The sequence below is a fragment of the Amphiprion ocellaris genome, chromosome 16 (assembly GCF_022539595.1).
Source record: "Amphiprion ocellaris isolate individual 3 ecotype Okinawa chromosome 16, ASM2253959v1, whole genome shotgun sequence".
Classification (NCBI taxonomy): Eukaryota; Metazoa; Chordata; class Actinopteri; family Pomacentridae; genus Amphiprion; species Amphiprion ocellaris.
The window spans coordinates 27,208,416-27,233,602 of NC_072781.1; the positions used below are offsets into that span (position 1 = coordinate 27,208,416).

The 25,187-nt window shown below is 41.9% G+C and overlaps 2 protein-coding genes across 3 annotated transcripts in view; one reads left to right on the forward strand and one right to left on the reverse strand.

Annotated features, from left to right (window-relative positions):
• Positions 1-20,511, forward strand: part of slc24a3 (solute carrier family 24 member 3) — an 86,406-nt gene extending 65,895 nt beyond the window's left edge. Inside the window, exons 3-17 of the mRNA XM_055018710.1 lie at positions 4,388-4,464; positions 5,807-5,881; positions 6,025-6,109; positions 6,414-6,517; positions 7,032-7,106; positions 7,368-7,393; positions 7,536-7,589; positions 7,973-8,100; positions 8,911-9,071; positions 10,531-10,771; positions 11,972-12,138; positions 13,755-13,869; positions 14,539-14,651; positions 16,155-16,220; positions 16,343-20,511. Of these exons, the coding sequence (XP_054874685.1) occupies positions 4,388-4,464; positions 5,807-5,881; positions 6,025-6,109; positions 6,414-6,517; positions 7,032-7,106; positions 7,368-7,393; positions 7,536-7,589; positions 7,973-8,100; positions 8,911-9,071; positions 10,531-10,771; positions 11,972-12,138; positions 13,755-13,869; positions 14,539-14,651; positions 16,155-16,220; positions 16,343-16,492 (1,637 nt within the window). The 3' untranslated portion in view covers positions 16,493-20,511. The remainder of the gene's footprint in view (positions 1-4,387; positions 4,465-5,806; positions 5,882-6,024; positions 6,110-6,413; positions 6,518-7,031; positions 7,107-7,367; positions 7,394-7,535; positions 7,590-7,972; positions 8,101-8,910; positions 9,072-10,530; positions 10,772-11,971; positions 12,139-13,754; positions 13,870-14,538; positions 14,652-16,154; positions 16,221-16,342) is intronic.
• A 1,709-nt stretch (positions 20,512-22,220) lies between these two features.
• Positions 22,221-25,187, reverse strand: part of rin2a (Ras and Rab interactor 2a) — a 41,888-nt gene continuing 38,921 nt past the window's right edge. For both annotated transcript variants that reach the window (XM_055018706.1, XM_035941541.2), the window contains one exon: positions 22,221-24,980. In XM_055018706.1, the coding sequence (XP_054874681.1) occupies positions 24,507-24,980 (474 nt within the window). In that variant the 3' untranslated portion in view covers positions 22,221-24,506. The remainder of the gene's footprint in view (positions 24,981-25,187) is intronic.

The following is a 25,187-nucleotide window of genomic DNA, read 5'->3' on the forward strand; positions in this document are numbered from 1 at the left end:
ACAAGAAGAGCTGCAATAATTGCTTCATCAATCACGTAGTTGTCAACTATTACTTTAACTGAGTTGTTTCTTGTTTTTTTTTTTCAGAAAAAAAATGTCTAAATTCTGTGATTACAGCTTCTTCAATGTAAATATATTTACTAGTTTCTTATCTATGACAGTAAATTGAATATATTTTGGTTGTGGACAAAACAAGAGGATGTCATCTTGAGCTCTAGGAAACACTGGTCGACATTTTTCAAGATTTTCTGACATTTTATAGTTAGACAACTGATCTATTAGAAAATATAATGAACAGATGAAATGAATAGATAAAATGATGTTTAGTAGCAGCTCTATTGACCACAGCCAGGTAAAGGTCTGCTTTAATTCACACCTCTAACCTTCTCCTGCTCATGCACTCCCTTTTTTCTTTTTTCTTTTGTGGCAGCTCCACATCATGTCAGATTCCAAATCTTATAAATCAAGTCTCATTTTTTTGCTTCCCCCTCTGTCTCCCTCTCTCTCTCTCTCTCTCCCTCTCTGTCTCCCTCTCTCTCTCTCTCCGTCTCTCTCTCTCTCTCCCCGTCTCACTCTCTCTCTCCATCTCTCTCTCTCTCTCTCTCACTCTCTCTCTCACTCTCTCTCTCTCTCTCCGTCTCTCTCTCTCTCTCTCTCTCACTCTCTCTCTCACTCTCTCTCTCTCTCCGTCTCTCTCTCTCTCTCTGTCTCTCTCTCTCTGTCACCCTCTCTCTCCCCGTCTCTCTCTCTCTCTCTCTCCATCTCTCTCCCTCTCTCTCCATCTCTCTCTCCCTCTCTCTCTCTCCCCGTCTCTCTCTCTCTCTCCCTCCATCTCTCTCTCTCTCTCTCTCTCTCTCTCTCCATCTCTCTCCCTCTCTCTCTCTCTCCGTCTCTCTCTCTCTCTCTCTCCATCTCTCTCCCTCTCTCTCCATCTCTCTCTCCCTCTCTCTCTCTCCCCGTCTCTCTCTCTCTCTCCCTCCATCTCTCTCTCTCTCTCTCTCCCTCTCTCTCTCTCTCTCTCTCTCTCCATCTCTCTCCCTCTCTCTCCATCTCTCTCTCCCTCTCTCTCTCTCCCCGTCTCTCTCTCTCTCTCCATCTCTCTCTCTCTCTCTCTCTCTCTCCATCTCTCTCTCTCTCTCTCTCCATCTCTCTCCCTCTCTCTCTCTCCCCGTCTCTCTCTCTCTCTCCATCTCTCTCTCTCTCTCTCTCCATCTCTCTCTCTCTCTCTCTCCATCTCTCTCCCTCTCTCTCCATCTCTCTCTCCCTCTCTCTCTCTCCCCATCTCTCTCTCTCTCCATCTCTCTCTCTCTCTCTCTCCATCTCTCTCCCTCTCTCTCTCTCCCCGTCTCTCTCTCTCTCTCCATCTCTCTCTCTCTCTCTCTCCATCTCCCCCCCCCCTCTCTCTCTCCCCGTCTCTCTCTCTCTCTCCCCGTCTCTCTCTCTCTCTCCCCATCTCTCTCTCTCTCTCCCTCTCTCTCTCTCCGTCTCCCCCCCTCTCTATCTCTCTCCTCCTCCTCCCCTCCATCGCCCCACGCTGCTGTCAGTTCCTGTGAGCAGACAGTTGTTGTGTTTGGGCCACACAGGACAGCTGAAGCTGAAGCCGCCTGACTCACAGGCTTTCGGCTGTTGACAGGGAGAATGTCACTGCACATTGGGCTGCGTTCACGTTACACAAGCACACGCATGCAGCAGACAAACATACAGCGGGCAAAGTGCACGCACATGCTCACAGAGCACAGATAGTACTCACACTGAGCAAGCCAAGCAAATCCAAAATACATACACACATGGGGCTTAGGCTATTTTTAGCGCAGCCGTTCGTATGCAGACGCATGTACAACAAGAATTGCTGCACATGATGGCTGTGAATGAAGATGCGGCATATTTTGGCATGTTGTGATTTGTCGCTGCTGTCAGTGGGGGATGCATTCATGCTGTCACCTCTGTTGGGTCGAGGAATGAGGGACGGAGTGGTGTCAAAGTGATGCGTCACTCAGTGCAGCTTCCCACTGAGCATGTGTGGAACGCTGGATTCAGACCTGGATGCTGTTCCTTCTTTATGTAGCCTGAACTTAAGGGACTCCAAATAATCACTCTCAACTTGTGTATCAGCAGTAGAGGCATGGAAACCTGGTCTGGTTCTGAACACATCCAGTCTGAGATAGTCATGTTCAGGTTTGTCCTGCAGAGAGTAACAAGTGAAGACAAAGGCTGGATAATACAATACAATACAATAACTTTATTAATCCCCAAAGGGAAATTCAATTATCTGGGGTCTCATCTGTTTACTTTAGAATTAAATAGTCTAATTACTGATGGTGAGAAAGATTTTCTGAATCTTTCTGTCCTGCAGTGCAGGGATAGGAGTCGTCCACCTCCGATGTTTTGTTGCTCATTGAGGCAGATATGAAGTGGATGATCCATGTTTGTCAGAATGGCCTCCATCTTGCTCAGTGCACGTCTCTCCACCTCATCCTCCAATGAGTTCAATCTGATTCCAACCACAGAGCCAGCTTTTTTAATCAGTTTGTTCAGATGCCTTGCATCCTTGTTTTTCATACTGCCTCCCCAGCAGACTGCAGCATAAAACAGGACACTTGCTACCAGACTGATAAAACATCTGCAGCATCTTACTGCAGATGTCTAATGATCCAAGTCTTCTGAGGCACCACCTCGATGTCCACGTCACAAGTGTTCACTGGCTGAAAAGTGGGTTTGGATCAACCTATGGTTTGGATAAACATATACATACAGAGGTTTAACAACTAGCACACACATTTATAGATAATATGAATGCAGCAATGTCCTCATAGACTTTTTACATAGGAGAATATGACTACTGACTAGAATAAAATTAATCATTTAAATTAAGGTTTAGAACTTACTAGTATTTGTTATAACCTCAAAGCAACAATGCACACATTTGGTAACAGTTTCAGAACTTTTAGTAGACGCTCACTCATTCACAGCACATGCCAATGGGAATCCACAGGTGTGTTCCCCATCATAACAGTCCCGGAGGAGAACATTTATCCAACACCAAGGTCCCGGGGTACGTCCCAAACCGTGACACAATCACTCTCTATAGCAGTGTATATTCAGTGCAGAAGATTTGGCCCTTTGTGGGTGTTACTGCTGACATTGCTAAATCTGTTACCATAAATTCTCATGCTAACATAACTCAACACTTCCTATTTATTGTAAACATTTTGAAGGAAATCTTGAGTAGCTTAGCATCATTCTAAAATAAACAGTTAAAGTGACGGCCTGACATGACCTTTAATGTACTCATGGAATTAAGGCTGCTGAGAGGAACATTGTACTTAGTCTGTTAAGACTATAGGTGAAGATGGATGAAGTTTGGAGTGTGTGTTAATGGGAGGACAGAGGTAATCAGGAGGAAAGACCTGTATCCAGCACACCATATAAAGGCCTGGTTACACTATAAAAACCAAAAAAGGTAAATAGGCCCCAGACACTGCAGCAGAATTTCCAGTCTTCTCTGTCTGCTGGCCTCCAGTAGCTGGACTTGAAGCTGCACTGAGTGAAATTCTTCTATTAAGCATTTCAACATGACCTACATCTGTACTTGGTGGTGATGCTGTAGAACAATCTGAGCGAGCATGACACACTGTCCCTGAGGCAGCTCACAAACCCCCCGGCAGACCTGGAAAATCACAACATTTTAATGAACGCAGCGTGAGCAAAGAAACCACGTTTTTGTTTTTTTTTTAAAGATGACAGCAGGGAGGAGGAAGAGATAATTTGCAGATCAGTAGAGGCTGATGTAGGAGTGATGTAGGAGTGATGTAGGAGTGATGCAGGTTGAATGGGTGAAGGCTGCCTCATACTGGGTGGACTGAAACCACAAGGAGGATTGAGGACTAGAAACCTGAAGCAACAGTAAATACAAGCTATTTTAAAATGGAAAACAGACCAAAGCTGTACGTTGTTGTAGACAACTTCGTTCATGTCTTCCCTCTGCTGTTGGACGTTTATGCATAACTGTCATTTAGAGATTCTTCTCTGACGTTTCATTGAAAATCGATAACAAGAAAAAGCAGCAATTAAAGAAGATGAATCATGATGAAAAATGTGTATTCCCTTTCGTTGTGTTTCTCTTTGGGTTTCAACAAATGCTTTCATGTGAATTCACTGATGTGTCACTTCTAGTTATTTATACCTCTGTCACCTTATTGGATGTTAAATCCTGCATCTGTGCTTGTCGGCTTCATTGCATTTGGTTTTTATTTTATTTATGTGTGCTTTCTTGGTGAGTCATTCCTTTGGGGTATCTTCCTTCACCCGCAGTTAATACTTAATTGTTCATATTTCGCCTTCCTCCCATGTTTCAGCGTTTGTGTGTTTGTTTTTTCTCTCTTTGCAGCTATCCATGAGTTCCCCAGGGATTACTTCACCAACCAAGAGCGCACTGAAGGAGCAGTGGGTCTGCATGTCCTCTGTGTGAGTGTCACCTGCAGCACTCTACATGTGACTGAGTGTACATGTATGTATGTATGTATGTATGGACTGGCTGGCTTCATTTGTATAGATCTGAATGAATTATGGAGCAGTGTAACCAGCCCCGGTGAAGAAAACAGGGCATATTTCCTTCCATCAAGGTTACTCCAGTGCTGTCTTTAAGCAGCAACTCAGCAGCAGGTGGCGTTAGAATCATAAATGTGTCTGAGAGCGGTTTCCTTGTTTCCAGTCTTTGTGCTGAGATAAGTTCATTGGCTGCTGGAGGTAGATTTATACAGTTAGGCCTAAAAATGAGTCATAACAATGCCAACTTTTGATTTATAGTGGAATATATTTTACCCAATGGATTTCTTCTCACTTAAAATGATAAAAACAAGTAAAGATACTAAGATACTGTATTGCAGATGTTATGGATAGATATTAATTATGGGGCTTTGGCTTTTGTTTGGACATAATTTAAAAAAAAAAAAAAAAAAAACATTCAGCCCCAAGAACTTTCTCCAAAATGCTGATTTTTTTTTCTTTGAAGTCAACTCATACTTCTGCCTCCTGATAGAGAGAAATGGGAGGGCTTTGGATTGCATTTGGTTATTTTAACTTGAACTTACTGTGTTTTGGGGATTTGAGGCCCTGATTTACGTCAGCTTTAAGATAGTCTGTGAGTCTGCTTTTCCAAACCAAGGTCATGAAGTGCAAATCAAAACTTACAATGACAAAAGCACGATTACATAATTCTATGAAAGCCATCCAAAAAAAAAAAAAGAAAAACAAAGATAATGAGAACCAAATCATACAGCAAACACCTGGGGAACTCGTCCTAACCATTGTTACAGTGCATTATGAAAGTCCATGAAGGAGGACACAACGTAGTGGATGGTTGTTCTAGCTACTAAGAAGGAGTACAGTTTGACAGTGTTCCTGGAAAACAACTAGACAAATAACTAACTTGGTAGATTCCCCCAAATTTGCTCAGGAGTCAAAGGTGAGACAGGCAGACAGGGGACCTAAGTAATGGTGTGAAGTTTCAAGGGTCTCACTGGAGGCTTAAGACAAGAACTCTGATTGTGTTTCATTCAGCAGCAGGAAATTATAGTCTGTATCACACAGCCTACTCAAGACAAGCCTTGTATTACTGTACTATTGTATGTACTTAGTTTGGACCGGGGCTCAGGTTCAGTTTTATCAAACATCAAATAATGGCAGAATTAGTGGTACCACTGGGAATACAGAAAATGAAACACTACTATTTTCTCAGCAGCTGTCTTGGTCATTTGTTTATGAGTACTGATTCTCCCTTTGTTTATGTGTCTTTGGGTCCCTGCAGGCTGTGTACATGTTCTATGCTCTGGCTCTGGTGTGTGATGACTACTTTGTTCCCTCCCTGGAGAAGATATGTGAGGTAAGAAACCAGTGCAGGTGGTTACTGTATTTCCACTGAGCATCCATCCACACACACACACACACACACACACACACACACACACTCTCACTAATTTTTGGAATGAATCTCTGTCCTGTTACGGCTCTTTTCCTGTCCATCAGCGTCTGCACTTGAGTGAGGATGTTGCAGGAGCCACTTTCATGGCAGCCGGCAGCTCAGCACCTGAACTGTTCACATCTGTCATTGGTGAGGAACGCACACACACACACACACACACACACACACACACACACACACACACACACACACACACACACGGTAGTGGCATTACATTCACATACCTGTTGAGGGAAATTCATTAATCACAAAGCAACTTATGTAATATTTCTGAGAAGAAGGCTGAACTTATACAACTGATGTCTCTGACTTACCTTTAGTAGTTCATTCAGCAAACAATCAGACAAACCTGTAGGACCAGAAAACAACTTTGTCCATCTAAAATGTGGACAGACAGCTTGCTGTGGGGTCATCTATGCTTCCTTCTGTACAGGAGTGTTCATCACTAAAGGTGACGTTGGGGTCGGCACCATCGTGGGTTCTGCTGTCTTCAACATCCTCTGCATTATTGGAGTGTGTGGGATATTTGCTTTGCAGGTACAGAACATAACACACACACACACACACACACACAGATTTTTGGCAAGCATTTAAATCTCTGTATTAATGAGTGCAATGAAAGCAAAGACACCTACTGAACGGCGATGTCCACCTTATACAGAGGCACTGAGACAGACTCTGTGCTCTGTCTTCATCTGCCACATGCTAGTGTGAAGTTGCTGCGTCACAGTTGACATTAAAAACCTCAGGTAGAAACTGTGCCCTCTGTGTGGGGTGAGTTAGAAGACAATATCTGTCCCGTTCTGCTGTAATCCCACGAGGAAGAGAAACACACTTGAAAGTAGTTGTTTTTTTTCCCCCTGATTTAGATTACATGTTACATAAGACCCAAACAGACACACACACACAGCACTTGGTTTATCTTTTGGGTAGTGCACAGCAGTGAGTACCTTGTGGGATGTGTTACTCAACAGGACAAAAATGCAGTTCAGTGTCGGCAAGTTTTAACATCATCTCAGTCCTGCCTTCTCTCTGTCTTTCTTTTTCTCAGACGATACGTCTGTCCTGCTGGCCTCTGCTCAGAGACTCTGTCTACTACACCTTGTCTATAACTGCTCTAATAGTGGTAAGGAACGAACTGATATTAGCATATAATGTACAGTAGAGAATTCTTTAACCCTTTAATGCCCAACCCTGTCCAAATCTATGCTTGAAATTATATTTCGTCATGTGTCATTTAAAGATTTGCCATAAATTAACAGTTAACACCAGATCAACAAATTCAAAAGCACAACTGAGATATAATGCGCATATATATATATATATATAGTATATATAGTATTTATGTGATGGTCACTTCTCTACTATTTTTCTCATTCTGTTACAGTTCATATATGATGAAAAAGTGGTTTGGTAAGTCAGATATTTACTAGTCTTGACCGTTTAAAATGAATCCCAAGATTTAACCAAAGAAATGTCACTAATTGTACTTACAGCTGCAAATTACAGGATAGATTGTAACTCATTCTGAATTGATCCCACCTGTCTTTTCTAGGTGGGAAGCTCTCACGCTGATTCTGATGTATTTTGTCTACATTTTGATTATGAAGTGAGTATGAGTCAGCAGTTACAAGACCTGAATGAAGAAAGGAAACTAAGAGAATTATACATTACGGTATATCTCAGTGAGTGTATCCTGAGAGATTTGAAAAGCTTCTTTCTTTCTGTTTAATCAAAAGTGTAAATTGATAGAGTAAATAACATCTTTATAACTATGAGTGAGTGACCCTGAAGTTATGAAACCTGTTCTAAAAATTGATTTGGGTAAAGTACTCTATACTTTTACTTTGTGAAACTAAACCGAGGTCATTTTGCTTCAGCTATAAAAGCCTGCAGTAGCTCCTTGAACATAAATAGTACAAAAATCTGATGCTATTTGGCAATTCTACATGTACTGCGTAGTTTGTAGAGTTACCCTGACTTGTGTTTCAGGTTGAACTCTCACGTTGTTCGTTTTCTGGAGAGACGGAAGAAGAACTCGTCCAGTTTAAGGAATGGTGCTGCCAGTAACGCTGAACTGGATGATGGCTGCGATGCTACGGCTGTTCTGTTGAAAAAAGGTTTACTTTTTGTTCAACTGGGATTAAACAGCTGGGTGTACACTAGCAGTGGGCACTTTAGCAGTTAAACAAGAGGAAATACATGTGAGTTACGGAGGTGTGAAGGTGTAGGTTTGACCTCAGAATGGAACTAGGCTCACTAGTTAAACCTGCTCGCAGTGTTTAAGCTGAGCTTCATTGCCTCCTGAACTCTAATGCAGTTAGGAAATAGTCATTCCATGCAGCTCATTTCCATATTTACTTTATTACTTTTTGTGTAGGCATAGGATATATTAGGCTTACTCAGTCATCATGGATCTGACTGTGTGCCTCTGAGATATATGTTTGTTTTGGCACAGATTTTCCAGGGTGTAGAAGACAGACAGACAGGCAGACAGACAGGCAGACAGACAGACAGACAGACAGACACTTCATTAATCCCGAAGGAAATTCAAGTATTCAGCAGCTTACATACAACAACAGAAATAAAAAAACAGGACAGAGAGGTTAGTAACATTAACATTAAAGGTTAGTGTATACTCTGAAAACCTTGCTGTACAATACTATAAAAAACATTTCTAATTTTAAAATCACTACAAATACTAAATGTATTAAAAGTCAATATACAGTATTTACACATGTCGAGGGATTTAAAGTGATTTCAAGTGATTTAAAGTAACTTTGGCAGGTAGTAAGATGACAGTTGTATTAAACTACATAAGGTGCATGACACTGCAATCAGTGCAACGGCAGTGTGCCTGTAGAGCACACTGTACAGTAGATTTGTGTGTTTTCTAGTGGTCATGATGTGTGTGTGTGTGTGTCCTGTAGCGAACCACCACAGGAAGCCATCCGTGCTGATGGTAGATGAGCTGCTGTCAGCGTATCCCCACCAGCTGTCCTTCTCCGAGGCCGGCATGAGGATCATGATCACCAGCCACTTCTCCCCCAGAACCCGCCTCACCATGGCTTCCAGAATGCTCATCACTGAGGTTAGAGCAGACACAGGCACACTGCTGTTGCACAGCTGATTGAAAAAAAGGAGGGAGGGGAGGATTGCTGAGATTTCCAGTTTGAAATTGACTGCAGTGTGTTTTTCTGAGAGAGGACAGCCTTTCAGACAGCTTCTTTAACAAGGTAATCTGGAGCTGCACAGAGGCTCTAACCTGCGAATCACTTCCAACACTGAGCATCCAGACATTCGTGTCTTTCTGGGAAGTGATGGACTGAAAGGTATTCCGCAGCAATCTGTGGAAGGAAACATAAGATGTCATGTCATTCTTTTCACCCAGTGTCTACGCAAGGTCTCGATCAGGCCCTTTTACAAACATACAATAGCAGGTCATGCTATTGTACATTTGGAAAAGGGACATTGCTGCGGAATACCTTTCAGTCCATCACTTCCCAGAAGTACCCCAGCAAGGAAATTTGGTGTTGTATTTAAAGTAAGTCACATTTTCTTGGTTTCATTGCCATTCCTGATATCCGTGCATTAAACAGCCACAATGCAGGGACAGAAATCTGTTGCACATAGCCTAAACTATTTGTCTTTCTCTAATGTAGGATGGGTGGGGAGATTGTTACACACAGATTCCTAATTCCCTGTCTGTAGGAGTTACAACATTTCATATTAGAATATTTGAAGTGGTTTCTTTGGCACTGTTTTATTTCACATTAAGTGAACCATACCACTATTGACTAAGTACAGTTTATTATTGCCAAAAACTAGGACTTCAGTCTTATCACATTTTTTTCCTCATATTACAAACTTGCCCCATTTTTTAAAAATATGCCCCAATCTGGCATCTCCAGTCAAAAGTGTCTAAAAAATAGAGGACTCATTGAAATCATCCACTCTCCTCACACAGGTGACAGAGAAACTTTAAAGCACAACCTCCTTTAGCTTTTTAACTACTGTCTTTTTATCATTAATAATGGACAGCTAGACTAAAACTTACCTCTAAACGTCAAGATTGGTGAAGCTAAGACGCTGCATGATGTAGTCCTGAGGGGATGGGTGTGTTTGCAACAAACTAGTTTCTACAAAGTTTCATCCAGCCCTGTCTGTGGTCTGTTCCAAAGAGCTGCACTTGAAGGTACAATGAAAAGCCTGCCATCATAGAGAGAGGGGAGACGTGATAGTCTTTCCAATGGAGATAGCAGTCCACGCTTTCAGTCTCTGCTCAAAGACATTCATGGTGTTGCACTCTGTTGTTCATGTGAAAACTGACAGAACAAGTTTGTGTAAAAATTAGAGCTGAACAGAAGCTGTCTGCATTATTTAGTATAAAAAAGATTTGTGAACAGACACAATGAGCCAAATGTTGAATGACATTTACTATTTAAGGTCAGATGACGCTGTTTCCATCAGTGGAATATGTTTCATGCTGAGCCCTGAGATCTGACCCAGCCCACCTTCTGTGTTTCTGTGTGTGTGCTGGTGATGTACAGAGGCAGCGTCTCATTAACACAAGGACTCTGACCAACGGTGACTCTGACGTCCCTGTGAAAGGAGTAAGTCGACGGGGCATAGAAAACGGTCTTTCCGGAGCCGAGAGGGGCATCAACGTTCGCCATGACGACCGAGAGGCGGGCAATGAGACAGAGAACGAGGACAACGAGAACAACGAGAATGATGAAGAGGAGGAAGAAGAGGATGGAGAAGGACCCTTTGTACCCTTCCAGTGCCCAGGTAACTGCTGGACTCGTGTGTGACTGGTTTTCTGTCACACTTGTTGGAAAACACATTTAATTGCTTTCTTTGCAGAAGTGAAATTGGACAGGTGTGCACACTGGAGGTGATTAGCCTAGCTTAGCATAAGCACTTCAAAGAGAGCAGTAGCCAGGCTGCAGCACAGGTTTTAGTTTGGGTGCAGTTGCCACAAAACTGCCAACTATACTCTAGGTGTTTGCACCCCACTGTATCTATATGCATTTTCAATTTGCCCACAACAACCCCAGGTGGATGTTAAGCTCATGATTGTGTGGACTAGGCACTCACTGTGTCCAGCGCTAACATCACATTATTCCAGAGTGTAACTCCTCCTAAATATGTTCATTTATTTCATTTTTAGATGAGCTTCACATTTGACAACACAAGGTTAATAACTGAGAATTAGAAGGAGCATGATTTTTTCCGTAATGCAGCTACATGTAGAATATAGAAAGAGATGAACAGTCATGCACAAAATTCCAGTTAGATTTCATTTTGTTTTGTCACACTCTGCTTTATGTTTCCACTTCCACGTAGTCAGCATTTGTCTTCCAGCATCAGTACATTCCTCACACACACAACGCACAAACTGGTTTGTCAAGGTAAAACTGCTTCCACTGAAAAATGTAATCAGAAAAACTTAAACTATAAAATGAATTACCTTGTTTAGGTAGAAATATGAATAATTAGATCAAAACACAGTTTAACAGAAGCGAAACCATGACTGTGATATTCTTCTTGCACTATTCTCTCTGATACTAGAGTTTACTGGTAATCAGATGGAGAAGAGTTGTTCTTTTATCAGATCGAGGGTATGTACTTTAAATTATGTCTTTATCAAGTTGATCTTACTGCTGCTTTCTTTCCTTTTTGAAAATACTATTCTTAATCATTCTTTTGTTCATCCACATCACACTTAATATCAGATATGATAAATCTGGGAGACATTCTGCAACAAAGTGTAAATGCATGGTCTCCACATTTCAAAGCTACATATTCAAAAATAGACTTGCATGAATCTGATGAGACTTGCTTTAGCTAGATGGTAAGTTGTTCTAATTGGCGGACAGAACTGTCAGTTTTACAGGGTGCTTTTTGCTGTGGTCTTTATCTGTCTTTCCTCTATATACAGTGCGTGTATGTCAGTCCAATGCTGTATCATGCTGTGTGTGTCTGCAGCTGGTGTGGTGAATAAGCTGAAGTGGCTGCTGGCCTGGCCTCTGTGTCTGCTGCTCTACTTCACCGTCCCCAACTGCAACTCACCTCGCTGGGAGAACTGCTTCATGCTGTCCTTCGCTTGCTCCACCTTGTGGATCGCTGCCTTCTCCTACATCATGGTCTGGATGGTGAGCGACAGCGGGGGGAAAAAATGACATATTTGTTTCGAATTATGGAAAGTGTATTTGTGAGAAATTTAGATTTGAACTGAAAACCAAAGTGGGGCAGGAAGGAAGGTCTGTGTTGCGCCCTTAAAAAGGGGAGTAGCGAGGGAAGAATGTTAAGAACACACAGCACGCAGTCCATCCGCTCGCTTGTCTGTATTGAGTGAGGGAAAAAGTGCGCGTTCACACCATAGACTGTATGGTTCACACCCTGCTGGAGCCCCAAGGCAATACTAGTAGACTGATGCACATTTCAACCCTATCAGCAGTTACTTGTATCACTAGTGGCCATTATTCAAGGCCTTACCAGTGGATTGGTGCTACATCAAACCATGCATAAATGCATCTGTATTGCTGTTTACTACTGCCACATCTGCTGCTGGTAAAGTAGGTGCATTAGTCAGTCCCTCCAGAAATTCACGATGTTTCGATCGTGCGTATTCACGTGAATTCAACCAATCTCTGCGAATTCTGCGCGACCTCGCAACTTTGTCCAGTCACCGCAACTTTTCCGCAATTCTGGCCAGCCTCCCATGACTTCCACCAATAATAGCAGTCCCCAGCGCAAACGTAATGCACGTACGTCACCGAATTCACTTCCTTGTTTTGGGTTTGAAGATGCAGACATGTTCCATTCTAATGTCGCTCATTTACCAACAAAAATTACTGCTGAGCACCATGAAAAACAATTAATTCCCTGATGTTTTTCACCAAAGTGGAACTGTTTTGTTGCTCTGTGTCTGCTGGATGAGGAAAGAGTTTTTCAACATGTTCATCATATACATTGTTGCTGACCATAATAAGTCACAAAAGCTTGGTATTTTCATTTTGATGTTGCAAACATGTTAGCTGACCACTGAAAGGTTTGGCACAAAAGAAATAGTGTAGCATCAGTGAGCTAATACTGGCTTTGTGAACACATTAGGAAACAGTCACACATTTACAGAATCAGTTCAGCTGAATTTATAGCTAAACCATGCATGTAGTATAGTTAGTTTATACTGCAGTTGGCATGATAATTGTGTCATTCTGCGCCAAAGACATTACTGACTGAGGTCTCTCTACTTCTAGTCATGGGTGTGCTGTTCCCATAGAGGTGCAGGACTTTATGTTGCAAAATGAGTCCATAGTGAGTAAAAATGTGACAGGAGCAGGAAAAAAAAAAGATCACAACCTGTTGGGAGTTCAGAGGGTTCAAATTCTGTCCAGAACGATGAATCAGACAACAGGGAGCACAGGGAATATTTTATCCCCCACCCCCCTGTAATGTTAATCTCATCCTAATGGGGTTTCAAAAGCTCTACAAAGCTGCAGTCAGGTAATCATTACCTGAGGATTTGTCAGTGTCAGAGACATCTCTCAGACATAATTTCATTCATTGTTAATTTAAAAATATTGGTAAGGGCATATTTCATTTTCCATTTTATCTTTATGTGTTAAATAGAAATAGTAACATTTTGATAAATACAGAGTTTCATCTCTCGCTGTTTTTGTTTTTCTCCTGTATCTCCACCAGCATTTGCAATGGCTGTCCAAATACAAGTAGTAATACCCTACCTTTGCCTTTATGTATCTGTCAGGTAACAGTAATAGGCTTCACACTCGGCATCCCAGATGTCATCATGGGCATCACCTTCCTGGCAGCTGGAACCAGCGTCCCTGACTGCATGGCCAGCCTCATAGTGGCACGACAAGGTACTGAAGCACAAACACACCAAATGATGGGCTACCAAGCTGTCGTTTAACACACACACACCTGCAGTTTGATGGAAGCTGAACAACAGAATCAAAGGCACTATCACAGAGCTGGAGAAGGAAGGAGATGACAGAGATAGAGATGGGTGAGGAAGATGATGAGCCTGTCATGTTTTTCCACTGTCCCCCCCGTAAAAAAAGGGGACGACAGTGGAAGGGGGTCTCTTCCTCCATCCTTTCATGTGTGTTTATTCTTGCTCCTGACATTAAATATTTAAACAGCTCTCTCTCTCTGTGTGCGTTTGTGCGTTCGTGTCTGTGTGTGTGTGTGTTTGTGTGTGTGTGTGTGTGTGTGTGTGCGTTTGTGCGTTCGTGTCTGTGTGTGTGTGGTGGACTCAGCGGGACACAGATACTCACCACTGCAGTTTAGCCGTCCTTCCCCTGCTTTGTAGCTGCTGTCGCTTCATCGTTTCTTTGGGCCGGCAGTGGGACAGATAGCTCACTGATCTCTCCTGTGCCCACCTCCCTGCAGCCTCCCACCCTTGTACTTTCCTGTCTTCTCACTGCCCACTCTGCTTTTCATGCTGCCTCTCTGTACCTCTTTGTTCCTTTTCTTCCTCCCTTTATGTCTGCTGCTTCACAACTCGCCCTCTCTGGCTGTGTGTTCAGGAATGGGAGACATGGCGGTATCCAACTCCATTGGTAGTAACGTGTTTGACATCCTGGTGGGGCTCGGTCTCCCCTGGGCCCTGAAGACCCTGGCCATCAACTATGGCTCTGATGTAAGTGGCACATTGCTCTTCCCCTCAGTGTCTGATTTATCACACCTCTTCTTCTCAGTGTCAAACCAGAACACAGATGTCACATGCTGTAGCAGTCAAAGGTTTGGACACTCATTCTAGATTTTTCTTCATTTTTTGATTCTCTGCAAGACTAAACCTTCGAATCTATGAAACAGCACTTTTGGACTTATGTAGGTAATCATTCTCTGGCTTCTATTTAAGATTGTGATTGTGGAGGTCAGGTCATGTCATGCAGCTCTCCATCAGTCTGTTTCTTGGTCAAACAGCCCTCACAATGCCTGGAGGTATTTTGGCTCATTCCTGCTGAACAACTAACATTAATCCCACTGAGCTCAAACCAGATGGGATTTCTAAGTGTTGCCTTGTATTTTGAATAAATCTCCAACAATGTCTCCAACTTTTATTTACTCTATTTAAACCTATATATGATATTTTGTAGATTTGATGTCTTACGTAGCAAAAATGTGTTGTTGTGTCCAAACATTTGACTGGTACTCTAAGTATGACATCATTAGATATTTCGGTGTTACAAAACTTGTAAATGAAGAAGTCACTGCCTTGATTTGTAAATGCTTTCAACTGGTGAAGCCTAAACTCACTGGGACGTTCTAAATATTTGTGCTGTGTCTGTCCACTGTGCTGGACTAATGTCAGGTACTGACGAACTGCTGTAACCTGGAAAAAGTCCAAAGTCTCAAACTTTCAGTAACATCCACAGGACTGTGTCTATCATGTTTGATATGAGGGACAATTCAACTGTGTGAGACTTATTGTAGAATAAATAGAACACTGTGCTGTCCACCTTTAAGGCCCATATCTGTCTTGTGGAGGTCATGAATTGTCCTTTAGGTGTTCTCCAGTGCCCCTTCTTCTGTGTTCTTATTCCCATAGTTGTAGTTTATAAAGAAATGTGTGTGAGACCACATGCCATCTGAGAGGGTCTTGGAATCTAATCAGGGCTCAACACAAATCCAGATTAGATACACTGAAACAAGTCTACTAACTTTGTGGTGCTTCACAGGCTTAGCATTTTTTGTGGCCAGTTTTTTTGAAGAAGAAGTTTTGTATCTGTAAATAAAATGGGAACATGGGTCACTCAATCATTGCAATGTATAGAAAATACAATATTGTACCATGGGGCTCCCCGGTTTGCATCCCGGCCTGGACCTGGGATCTTTCTGCATGGAGTTTGCATGTAGGTCCAGGTACTCTGGCTTCCTCCCATGGTTCAAAAACATGCTGAGGTTAATTGATGATGCTAAATTGTCTGTAGGTGTGAATGTGAGTGTGATCATTTGTCTCTATGTGTAGCCCTGTGATAGACTGGTGACCTGTCCAGGGTGAACCCTGCCTTCACCCTAAGTCAGCTGGGATAGACTCCAGCCCTCCAGGACCCTAATGAGGACTAAGCAGTGTATAGATAATGGATGGATGGATCTTTTCCCACCCCATTATAGAATGTCTACCTCCTTCTTCTTGCAGATCAAACTAAACAGCAAAGGACTGATTTTCTCTGTGGTGCTCCTGCTGGCATCTGTGTTCATGACGGTGAGTTTCTGAAGGACAGTCTCCGCCTCTGACAGCTTTCTGCTTCTTCATACCACAGTTCCCTTTATCGCTCTGTCTCCTGATGAGCTCGTCTGTCCCCTCTCTGCCTTCTGTCTGTGCAGGTCCTGGGAGTTCACCTCAACAAGTGGACGCTGGACAGACGTCTGGGTTTAATGTGTCTCCTCCTCTACACCGTCTTCCTGTGCTTCTCCTGCCTGATCGAGTACAACATCTTCACCTTCGTCAACCTGCCCACCTGCCGGGACGACTGAGACGCACATTTACACTCCACGCTACACGCACATACACACAGGGGGTGGTGTTTACAAAGAATCCCAGGTGAAGTATTACATAAGTAGCTTGTAGTGTTCAATGACAGAAATCTACACCTAATCAGTAAAAATTAATAGGCAAATATGAAATAACTCAGACCTGATTCACACTGTTTCCGGCTTCTCGTTTCTTTGCCGAGACGACGTCCCACTCTGCTATTCTTTCCTGCTTGTTTTCCTGCTCGGTGCAATATGGAGCTGCTCTGGTGTTTACTCTCGACCAGACCAGAGCGTGGGACTGATTCCAGGAGCAGAGATGGAGCTGACGGACTCATTACAAGCCCTCACATAGAAGAGCACCGAGGACAACTACCACAAACCAACATTTACAAAAAGGAAAAGCATCATCTTTGTCCAACTACTGCTAGTTTCTGATGTGAGGACCTTTCATTTCGAACCTCCTTGTATTTAGGTGTGATGTTTCCTAGCTGCTAACCTTTCCTGATGGGAGAGGCAGGTCTTTTAGATTTACTAGTTGAGAGTAAAAATGATAAAAAGCAATGATGTAAAGGGGTGGGAGGGGGTAGTTTAGCACCGTGGTGCAGATAATGAAGGGCTGTTTAGACAGTCACGTGTCACGTCTTTAGGCAGAGAACAGAATCTGTTATGCAGATGAGTACATTTTCAAACACCATTATCTTCTGACTATTTTTACTTCCATCATGTGGTCATAATTAAGTCTGCTGAGTGACTTTCCCAATTATTTCCACCTCCACAGAACCAGGGCATTATCCCCTCACTTTTATATAAATTATCTAACAGCTGTAGCTTTTTTGTTTGGTATTGATTAGCTATTTTTCCATTTCCCTTCTGTAAATAGCCCACCCCTGTAAATATCCGCAGATGTCCTATTTATTATTTATTCATGTAATACGCACATTTGTCCTCTGGAGGTCACAAAAACACTTTCCACACAAGGTTTCATTTCTGGAGTCAAGCGTCCAAGCCAAGACCTCCTCAGACAACCACTCGTGTACAAAACAAGCACAATTTCCTCTGAGGGTCGTTTTGCTGATTTCATTTGATTTGGATTTGTAGTTGTGTGTGTGGATGTGAAATGCAGAATTCAAAGTTGCACTGAAAAGCTTTGCAGGCGGCCAGGCTGCTCCTGCTAATACATGCTGATTATAAGGAGAAGATCCTTGTAAAATGAAGCAGGTTTATATGGGGTTCGTGTATTCGAGAAGCAGATGTGTTCGTATGTTTTTTCGGGGAGGGAGGGGAATTGTTGTTGTCACAGTCTGCACTGACACCCAGGAACAGAAATAATGGACTGCTGCTTTTTCTCCTCTTGAAGACACTGACCAAATAGACTCTAAACAGTGGTGGCATTATTCAAAATGTCAGCTGGACGAGGTTTTTCCTCTGTGGTGGATAGACGTCCTGCTTCACTCCTGTGCAGCCCAAAGACAATTTAAGCTATTTAAGTGGCAGGAAGGTAATAGTAGAGTAACAATGCAGGACTTTAACCCCAACTCTTTAAGGTGAGGGTAGTTCCACTTTATTTTTATCCAGGAGTTCTTTGTATTTTGTAATTCCTAATGTCTAGATTTGTCCAGATATGGTAGGTTTGTGGTACATAAATAATCCTACTAGTTTTTAGAGCATGTATAATGTGGTTTGTGAAACCCTCCAGGGATTTGGATTCCACTGCAGGCCAGCGAAGTCACACTGTTCCTCAAAGACTGTGAGTGACCGCTTGTCAGAGTGTTGATTCTCACACAGTACCCATCAAAATGTCAGCTTTGCCAGCACATTGGTTCATTTGAAATGTCAAGTGCCCTACTCATGGTTTTTTTTTTTTGGTTTTTTTTTTCTCTAAGGGAAAGCTATTGCTAAAACTAAAAACTGAATGACTTTTTCAGGTACTTTGTTAATTTATTGATAAGTAATATAAAAGATCAAATCTGAGAATTACGGTCTTTCGAATGTACAAATAATTAATGTTGTTTTTGTTTCTATATCCTCCATATTTATTGATTTCTCAGATACAGGCAGAGTACTCTGTGCTATGACCGGAAAACAGGGTTTGAATCTAAAGTAATGCAATAACTATGAGCTTACAGATATGTAAATATGCCACTTTACTATTCAAAGAAACATTTATAGTAGAGTTTAAAAATGTATTCAAATTGTAAATGATGTCTGTCAATATCAACTTGTCATTCTTAATGAAATGATTCATCACTGACAACAATAATCTAAAGCAGGACTGTTACCAACATACAGAACCAGACAGCTCTAAACATTCCTAATAAGCTAAACTGTTCAAATCATTATCAGACACTGTTTTAACATCATCGAGATGGGAGCTCTTGATAATGGCACCTGAGGTCACCGTTTTTTATCGTTTATCAGGGTAGAAATGTTGCATCTTTTCTTAATTATTTCTTCCAACGTATGATAATACGCTGAAACACTTTACAAAGAAAATGTTGCCGGTTCTGATTTCCAAAGGAAAATTATGAACGCACATTTGTACCCCCCCAAAAAAGATTAAAATTAAGAGTGAAAAAAATCACTCTTAACTTCTTTGGTTAGAAAATTAATGGTTACGCAGTTTGACTTGGGAATTCAGATTATGAGACAGTATGTCAGAATCATCAGGCACTAAGGAAAAATTGTGGAAACATTAAAGGTGCAATAAGGACCCAAGGTTTCCCTTCTCTGCGGGGAAACCTTGGGTCCTGCATTCACGTGGATAACGGCCCAGAGCATCATACTGTCCTTTGCATTTTTCCCCATTCTGCTGCCATCTCTTCTACAGTTAAATGATGAACACACACACATGACTCGTCACATGATGTGTAAGAGAGTGTGATTGATCAGATCAGGCCATGGTCCAGCTCCTACACCTGTGTATTCTTCAGTATGGACGCTGACCAGTCTGTAGCTATACAGCATCATACAGAGCTGCTCTGGAGATGCTCTGAACCAATCATGGAGGCGTTACAGTATGGTCTTTGTCAAAATCACTCTGATCCTAACACTGCCCTTTTTCTTTCCTGCTTCCAAAATAGTGGAACACACTTCAACAAGTGACTGTTCAAGATTCAGTGATTTTAGTCAAATCAAGAAGTGGATAATTCATACATATTGTAGCATTTTATCACTAGCTACTAACTCCCTGCTGCTCAGTCTTGGTAGGCTGACCCACTCCATGTCAATTGATATGCTGACTGTTGAAGACAAATCACTGTCATCCACCATGCCTGTATAAACCAGGAATTTTCTTTTGGTTTATTATGTTTATCAGAAAATATCTGTATCCAGCACTTTACCGTCAAAAACTCCCGGTATGCTACAGGTGATTTGGTTCAATGCATTCTGTGCTGCTATTCACTGCAGGAACCAAGTCTCTGAAATGAACCAAAATGCCACCAAAATGCTCACATTCTGAAACGAGGCATATTGTAGAGGAGATTTCTAAATAATTTGTGATATTCACATGGGTTATCCCCCATTGCTGATGTACATATGTATATAAATAGGTGTAAATGTATTCATATATTTTTTGTCTCAATCTGTATATCTGTTGAATATATTTTCATAGATCCTAGGTCTCCCTTGTACTTCCCTTTGTTTTGATGTGTGTGAGACCTCTGACGCTATCGTCCTTTGTTTACTCGCATGGAGATATTTCAATATAATAAATTATTTATGGTAAATCTTGACGTGCTTTGGGATGAAAGTCTGGAGAGTTTTTAGATGGCACTGGATGTAGTTTGAACTGGATATCCTAGGTGACTGCATGCCGCTGCTAACATAGGACATAATAAGAGATGGAGAGTGAGAGTGTTTGCAGATGCTGTTTCTCTACGTACCCGAGCTTTACCTTCCTACAGAAGAAACTTTTGAACAGAATGGTTTACTTTGTGTTTAGATGTTTCAAATGTACTTTTAGAGGTCATTTTGCTACCTGAGCATTAATAAAGTTGTCTTTGCTTAAGGTAACCCCATCTTTTGAGTTGCAGTGAGTTTTTCTTGGACCTATTAACTCACGCATGCATGCAGAAACACACCTTCAAGGACCTACCAATAGATTTTTATTTTTAAGTACAATTCAGTTCTGTTTATGTCATGCCAATCCACAATATATGTAGTTTCAGAGCACTTCAGACAGTAAAGACCTTACACTACTATATTTGTAAAGAAAAATTCAACAAATCCAAATCTTTCTCTTTGAGCATCTTTTTGGTCAGTGGGACGACTGAGCTCCTCTTTAAAAAGAAGAAACTGGGACTGTATAGGGAGAGCTACAGTCCTGAACTGTAGAGATGGTACATGACTGAAGAATGTCATTTAAAGTTAGGCATCCATCAGCTGATAAGAATATAAGGCTTCAACAGATCAAGGGAATAAACTCTGAAACTAGGAAAAAGAACACAAATGTGACAGAAATTAGCTTAAATAAGAGCTTCTTTTTTGTGACTTTCACTACATAAACTTTGATTTCAGAGTCAGATGTGCTGAAATTGAGAAGAGACTATGGTTAGTACAGGCTTTGTTGTGTGATGAGAGTGGAGCTGTCTCCAGCTCAGAGCAAACCAGCTGTAGAGACGGTGGCGGCGTCACAATGAGGTCATTGTGACGCTGCCAGGTAGGTACCGCCTGACTCCAGATTACAGATGAAAAACAGCTCCTTGTCAAAGCCTTCACAGTCATATTTATCAAAGAGCAAAATTCTATCAAATATAATGGTTGTGTTTGTGTATCTTAGCCTTCTCATTTTGTCATCATTTTAGATCATTTCTCTCTTCCTGGTTACTTGTATGGATGGATATATCTTACTTATCTTCTTCTTTTTTTGCTTTCCAGTTCTTAATGTGCAGTTGAGCACAACATTATTCATACCAAAAACCTAAGTTTGACTTATACTATAAATCTTTTTTGATCAGTAGATTTCTTCTGGCTTGAAACGACGAACAAATGACGAAAAGATAGTAAAATATTGTTCAAGATGTTGACGCTGAATTTATTTATTTATTTATTTTTACTTTTTACTAAACATTTAATTGTAAGTCTTTATTTCCGTCACATAAATCGAACATTTATTATGATCAATAACAATCTTTGTGCATATCTTCACAGGGATTTTGTTACACCTCTCTTTGTTAAGATCTCTGAGGCTGAAGGCTTCCTTCCATCACTCTGGTCATTAGTTCCTCCATAGATTCTTCATGGGCTTTTTTTTCTGGCTGGGTTGCTTCATGTTGGTGTAGTTTTCAGTTCACCATTTCTGAACCACTTTGGCTGTGTGTATGAGATCGTCTTGTTGGAAGGTCCAGTGCTGCCCAAGTAAAAGATTTTCTCTGAGCCGATAAATGTTTTTGTTCGCTATCTTAATGTCATCCTCCTTTCTCATGATGTTGTTTACTTTGACAAGGTTGTTTGACCCAGTAGCTGAAAAATTCCCCCAAAGCATCACATTGTCACATTGACTACACCCTTCAGCTGCGTTCTTGACGTTGGATACTTCTCTTTCTTTGGCCACACAAAAGCCACGTCCTCATGTCCAAATAACTCCATTTTTCTTCCATTTGACCACAGAACTGCTGACCAAAAGATGCTGATGCTGTGAATATGAGGAGTGAGCCCCATCTAGTGGCAAAGGACTGGAACAGCAGGACTTTGACAAGTGCTTTGATCAAATACAAGAACACAGAAATGTAATTCCATTTCCAACATTTATTAAGTGCAAAAGAATATTTCTGATATCAATGACAAATGGATGCAAATGACATTGTGACACCACCAGGAATATTTTAGACATGGAAAAGCCATCTGTGAAAAATCCCCGCACAGAGACATATAAATACTTGCTTAGTTTAAGAAAGTTAGATTGCAACAACACGGCAGTACATGTGAATTCAAACTTAGAACATTTGGCTCCCAGAGATATGCGTGGTGAGCTCCGTACAGGCTATTTACACACCATTCAGGACATTAATTCCTTCACTTCAGCCACGTTACCTTTCACTTGTCTCTCCACTGACCTCACCTCACACATTAACATTTCGTCCTCATGTCAAACAGAACTCAATGGAGAGTGATGCAGTTCAGTTTATTCAATAAACAAAAACAGCACTAGAATTTCATTTTCTGACTACTGAAACTGTTAAAATTCAAGTATTTATGACTGACAGTATCCAACTCAACAATGATCCATCTCAGTACTGTTCCCTCTCTGGTCATAGTCACTTAACTTTGCTTTTCCTAATATCAGTACTTGTGACTGTGATGCACCTCAGACCAGCTTAAAGGTCCACACAACCATTTTGTAACTGTCACATCATCCTTTCTTCTCATCAGGATATAAACCTTTGTCCTGTAGTAGTATGAGTCCTTGTCAAAAGTGAGATAGGGCAGCCAGCAACTGTTCCTTTGTGCTATGTTGTCCATCCAGGTGGAGATGATACCAAGCAACATCTATCAGGTATCATACAGTCTCTATCATATCGCCAGGATACTCACATCAAAACTGGCAGACCTGCCTGTTTCTAACATTAAACATAAACTACATGAAAGAACGATATTTCACTACATTTTACAATGTTAATCCTAAAAATTCTCATAGATTTTTTTTTACACTTTCTTATAAATATCTTGTAGCAAAAGTATTGATCCCTGTGTAGGCACTTGTCTTAATTTTAAATTTCAATGATAATGATGGGATATGCCTGAAAGTATGCAGCTTTATGCATAACAAATGCTACATGCTGGAAGGAGAATGGGATATCCATTGCAAGGGTCTATCCACCCAAGTCTGTGAATGTCTACACCCCTTGCGGATGTCTATGTGCAGCCCAAAATATGTGAGATGCACATATGCCACGAAAACTATTTAGGCATAAAAGATATTCTTGTTTAGAGGAGAGACTGTCTAAGAATCATCCACAAGCTGTAATTGAAGTAATCACTGGCAGATGTCTGCCCACTGAGCTCGACACACCTTAGGAATATTCCACAGTGGCCATCTGCAGTAGACCTACCGCAGCCTATTGCAGTATGAACAGAACAACGTCAGCTTTCAGAGTCTGCATCAGTTTAGCACGCAGGGATGCAGAAACCATAATTTGGTCTTAACTGGTGTTTAATGTAGCCACAGCATAGATTTAATAACTGATTATCTTCTAAAGTGGGTCACTAAAGTAAAGGTAGCAACATTTCAGCAAGTTGTACCTCCTCATGGCACTTCATAGTGTCTTTTGCATTATTTACATGTCCTCTGATAGTTGTTGATGTGAAGTGTTTTGTTTCCTCCCAGTGGCCTGAACTGTTTCTTCAAATGAAAACTTTGGAAAACATTACATTGCTGTATGCATCAGTTCCCACAGGGTGGCACCAAATCTATGGAAACATACAACTGGAAGAATTACTCATTTTAAAACACAAACAACAAGCCAACAGTTTACCAGCAACTGTGAGAAGTAAATCTTCCTTCTATCACCTAAACAAACTACGTGGATACATAAAGTGACTAATCACACATTAGTCCCATGTGTGTCTGAGATCAGATTTCCCTCCATGTACTCTAAAAGTAGCAACAACCACCACTGACCCTAAAGCAGCAGCGTGAAGGCAAGCCTGACAACTTTCATCTGTGTTTAGAAATTTGAGAGCTGTGTTCACTGAAGTGTTGCTCTGATGTCAAATCCAGAACCAATAAAGTAAAAATAACTGCATCTTTCTCATTTCCTTCCCTCCTTTCTTCTTTTCCTCTTTCAGTCGTGTCTGTCAGACAGAACTTTCCAGTGAGGGGATGTTAACTGAGACAGACGTGTCATCCAAAAGGAGAAGTCAGGCTTTGTAAAGACTGGCACGACATAGCGTGTTGCCCATTCAACATGTTGGCTCATTTATGGCTCATGAACCGTGCTCATTGGAGAGAATGGGTGATACTGTGGAAACCTGGAAACAAAGAGCCCGTTCAGGCTTCCACTTGCTGCTACAATCATATGGAGGTGGAGCTACTGTCGAGGTGGTTGGGCGGCAGGCTGAAAGTCAGGGTTGGGCTGAGGCCTAAGCTGACACTGAGCTGGGAGGAGGGGGGTGACAGCTCTGTACTGAGGTCATTCAGGTTAGCCTGAGAGTCAGAGGTCACGTTGAGGTCATTGAGGTTGGGTGTAGCGTCAAGATGAGTCGACGATCGGGTGCTGTTGGTCACACGGCGGAAGACAAAGTGGAAGGGAGCGGCCTCTGGGCGACTGTGGAGCTCCGCCTTTATCTTCTGAGGGTGGGTATCCGGGGCCAGCTGCTGGCTGCTGCCCTCCATCAGCAAGAACAGACCATAATTCTCAGGGTCGGACACTTTGAACTTGTGGGCGCACAGCTGGCACACCTCCTCCACAGTGGCATAAGGCCGGACCTGTAGAGTCTTGGCAGTGCAGCCGCTGTCCAGCTCTTGCAGCGCCACCCGCAGGTAATTCTGAGGGACATTCAAGAGGAAACAGTCAGACACTCTGCAAAGACAGTTCAGCAGATGGTTTGGATAAAAGCATCTGCTAAATGAAATTGTAGAATTGTAGTTCCGCCACAATGGCTGCTAAAGCAAACACCTGAAGCAGAACTTGCAACGTTTGTTTGAGGAACCAAGAGACTAGAAATCCTCCACGTTTTTAGCTAAGGGAATCTG